At 55.5% G+C, this 1974-nt stretch overlaps 1 protein-coding gene across 1 annotated transcript in view; it reads left to right on the forward strand.

Moving 5' to 3' along the window:
- Positions 1-632: 632 nt before the first annotated feature.
- Positions 633-1974, forward strand: part of WDR36 (WD repeat domain 36) — a 35044-nt gene continuing 33702 nt past the window's right edge. The window contains exons 1-2 of the mRNA XM_026865756.1: positions 633-737; positions 1255-1365. Coding sequence (XP_026721557.1) covers positions 633-737; positions 1255-1365 — 216 coding nt within the window. The remainder of the gene's footprint in view (positions 738-1254; positions 1366-1974) is intronic.

Consider the following 1974-nt stretch of genomic DNA (forward strand, 5'->3'; position numbering starts at 1 on the left):
GAAGGGTTCCCCGAAAACGGACGGGAACTTTCTCTGGAACTGAGCTGAGGCTGGGCTTAAAGCGTCCGCAGCCTTTTCCACAGCAGGACGAGAGGCACGGCTAGGTGCGGCTCAGCTAGGCTCGGCTCAGCAGCGCGAGCCCCGTGCAACCTGACCCGTCACGTCCCGAGGGCCGTTTCTGCAAGCGGGTCCCAGGGCACTTTCCGTGAACCACTTTCGCGGGACCAGGGAATACCCGGTGGGGAGGGCGGCAGAGGCGTCAATGCCGGCCGCCTTCCGAGAAAGGGCTCTGGAGGCTCCTTGGGGCGAGGGAGACAGGGGGTCATGCCGCCTCTCGCCAGCTTCCACCGAATTCCGCTCGCCAGTGCCAGGGGAAGCCTGGCTTCCGACGTCTTGAGCATCCCGGTCCCCAGTGTCCGGGACAGCCGGCTGCCCTCTCAGCTAGACTGTCCCCATGGCAGAGCAAGTGCCCCTCGTCTGCACTCCCTGTAGCCTGTGGAAGTGAAGGTGTTCTCCGGGGACGTTTGTAAGGTTTTACGTTCATTTTTGAGATAAAGTTGTAGGCGGCACAGGGCAATTACCAGTACTCTCTACCCGATCCCGCGCTAGCGCCTTAAAACGATGCGCTGGAGATGCCCCTGCGATCTCGGTATGGAGCGTGTAAGCGTCCGTCTCTGGGCAGTCCATCTGTAGCTGCCCTGAAGCTTTTTGTCTCGGCTTTGAAAGAAAATTGCGTGGTACTGCAATAACCCACGGTGGAGGTGGACCCCACGCACTTATGGGGAGGGCTATTCACACTTGTTTCATGTAAGATTGGCTGTGTGGAATTTTTTGTTTTCTTTTGTCTTGGGTGTGGATGCTGCGTTTGATTATTATTCATTATTCCGGTTTACTTTTCGAATCAGTGACATAATTTCAAGTCTGAATAATAATTATTTACAGTTCTGGAAAGAGGTTCATGAGACGTCCAAATGAGCCCCGGTTATGGAATTGGAAACCTTCATTTCCGTAGGCGTACAGGTACATATATGAAGCCAGCAACGATCTGAAGCCCAGCAGAAGAAAAACAACGTGTAACGAGACCATGGATAATCACAAGGGTAACCGATCATTTTTTCCAGTGCTCACGAAGCACCGGCATCCCTCTCTTCAGATCTGTCTATCCGTACCTTGTCGGGTCACGTAGCGATGCAGGAGAATTAACCTTTGGCTTTTTCTTACACAGTCTTTTGTGGCTTGATCATCTTTCTTCAGATCGCCAATTTACCGCGGGGATCCACCTACAATTTCAGCCTCTGTAACCACGACGAGATACAAGAGGATCTCCTAAACGTTTTGGATCCAAACATGACCGTTAAACAAGAGGTTGGTGGTTTCTCTGGTGACACCGGAGGGAAACTGTCGGGACGGCACTGCCTCCACGATTTTACCCTTGACTGCCGGCAGCTACTTTCTGAAAATCTCCATTAGCAAGCCGGGAGTTGGCTAGTTTAGGAACAAGTGCCTGTGAAACAGGACGGGGAAGTTATGTCCTACTCTCCTCCAGCGACCTTCCTAAAATGTGCTTCGCTGAAGCTGGGACTGGCAGGGACGGAGAGCAGGAGCCCGGGCGGCTGCTGCCAGAGCGCTACCCGACTCTTCCCGGCGCCTTGCAGACCCGTAGGACTGAAAGTCGCTTTGTGTAATGCTTCACCGACGCTGAAGATGGTATCACGGTTGCAAAGGTGATAAGTGGTTCAGAAGCTACGCGGATGGTTCACACGCGCAGCCGACGCTTAGCGGAAAGATCAGCCGGCGGCTTTCGGGGCGGCGCAGCTTGCGAGCAGCCTTGCCGCTCTCTCGGGCGGAGCAGCCCCGCCGGTGCTTGGCGAGGCAGCGGAGAGCTGGACGAACCGGCCTCTGGCGGCGCATCCCGGCGGGCGGTGGGACCATGGGGCGTGCTGGCCACTCGCGCGAAGAACCTCTGTACTTGTG

The sequence above is a fragment of the Athene cunicularia genome (genome assembly GCF_003259725.1).
Source record: "Athene cunicularia isolate RWA chromosome Z unlocalized genomic scaffold, athCun1 chrZ_part1, whole genome shotgun sequence".
Taxonomy (NCBI): Eukaryota; Metazoa; Chordata; class Aves; order Strigiformes; family Strigidae; genus Athene; species Athene cunicularia.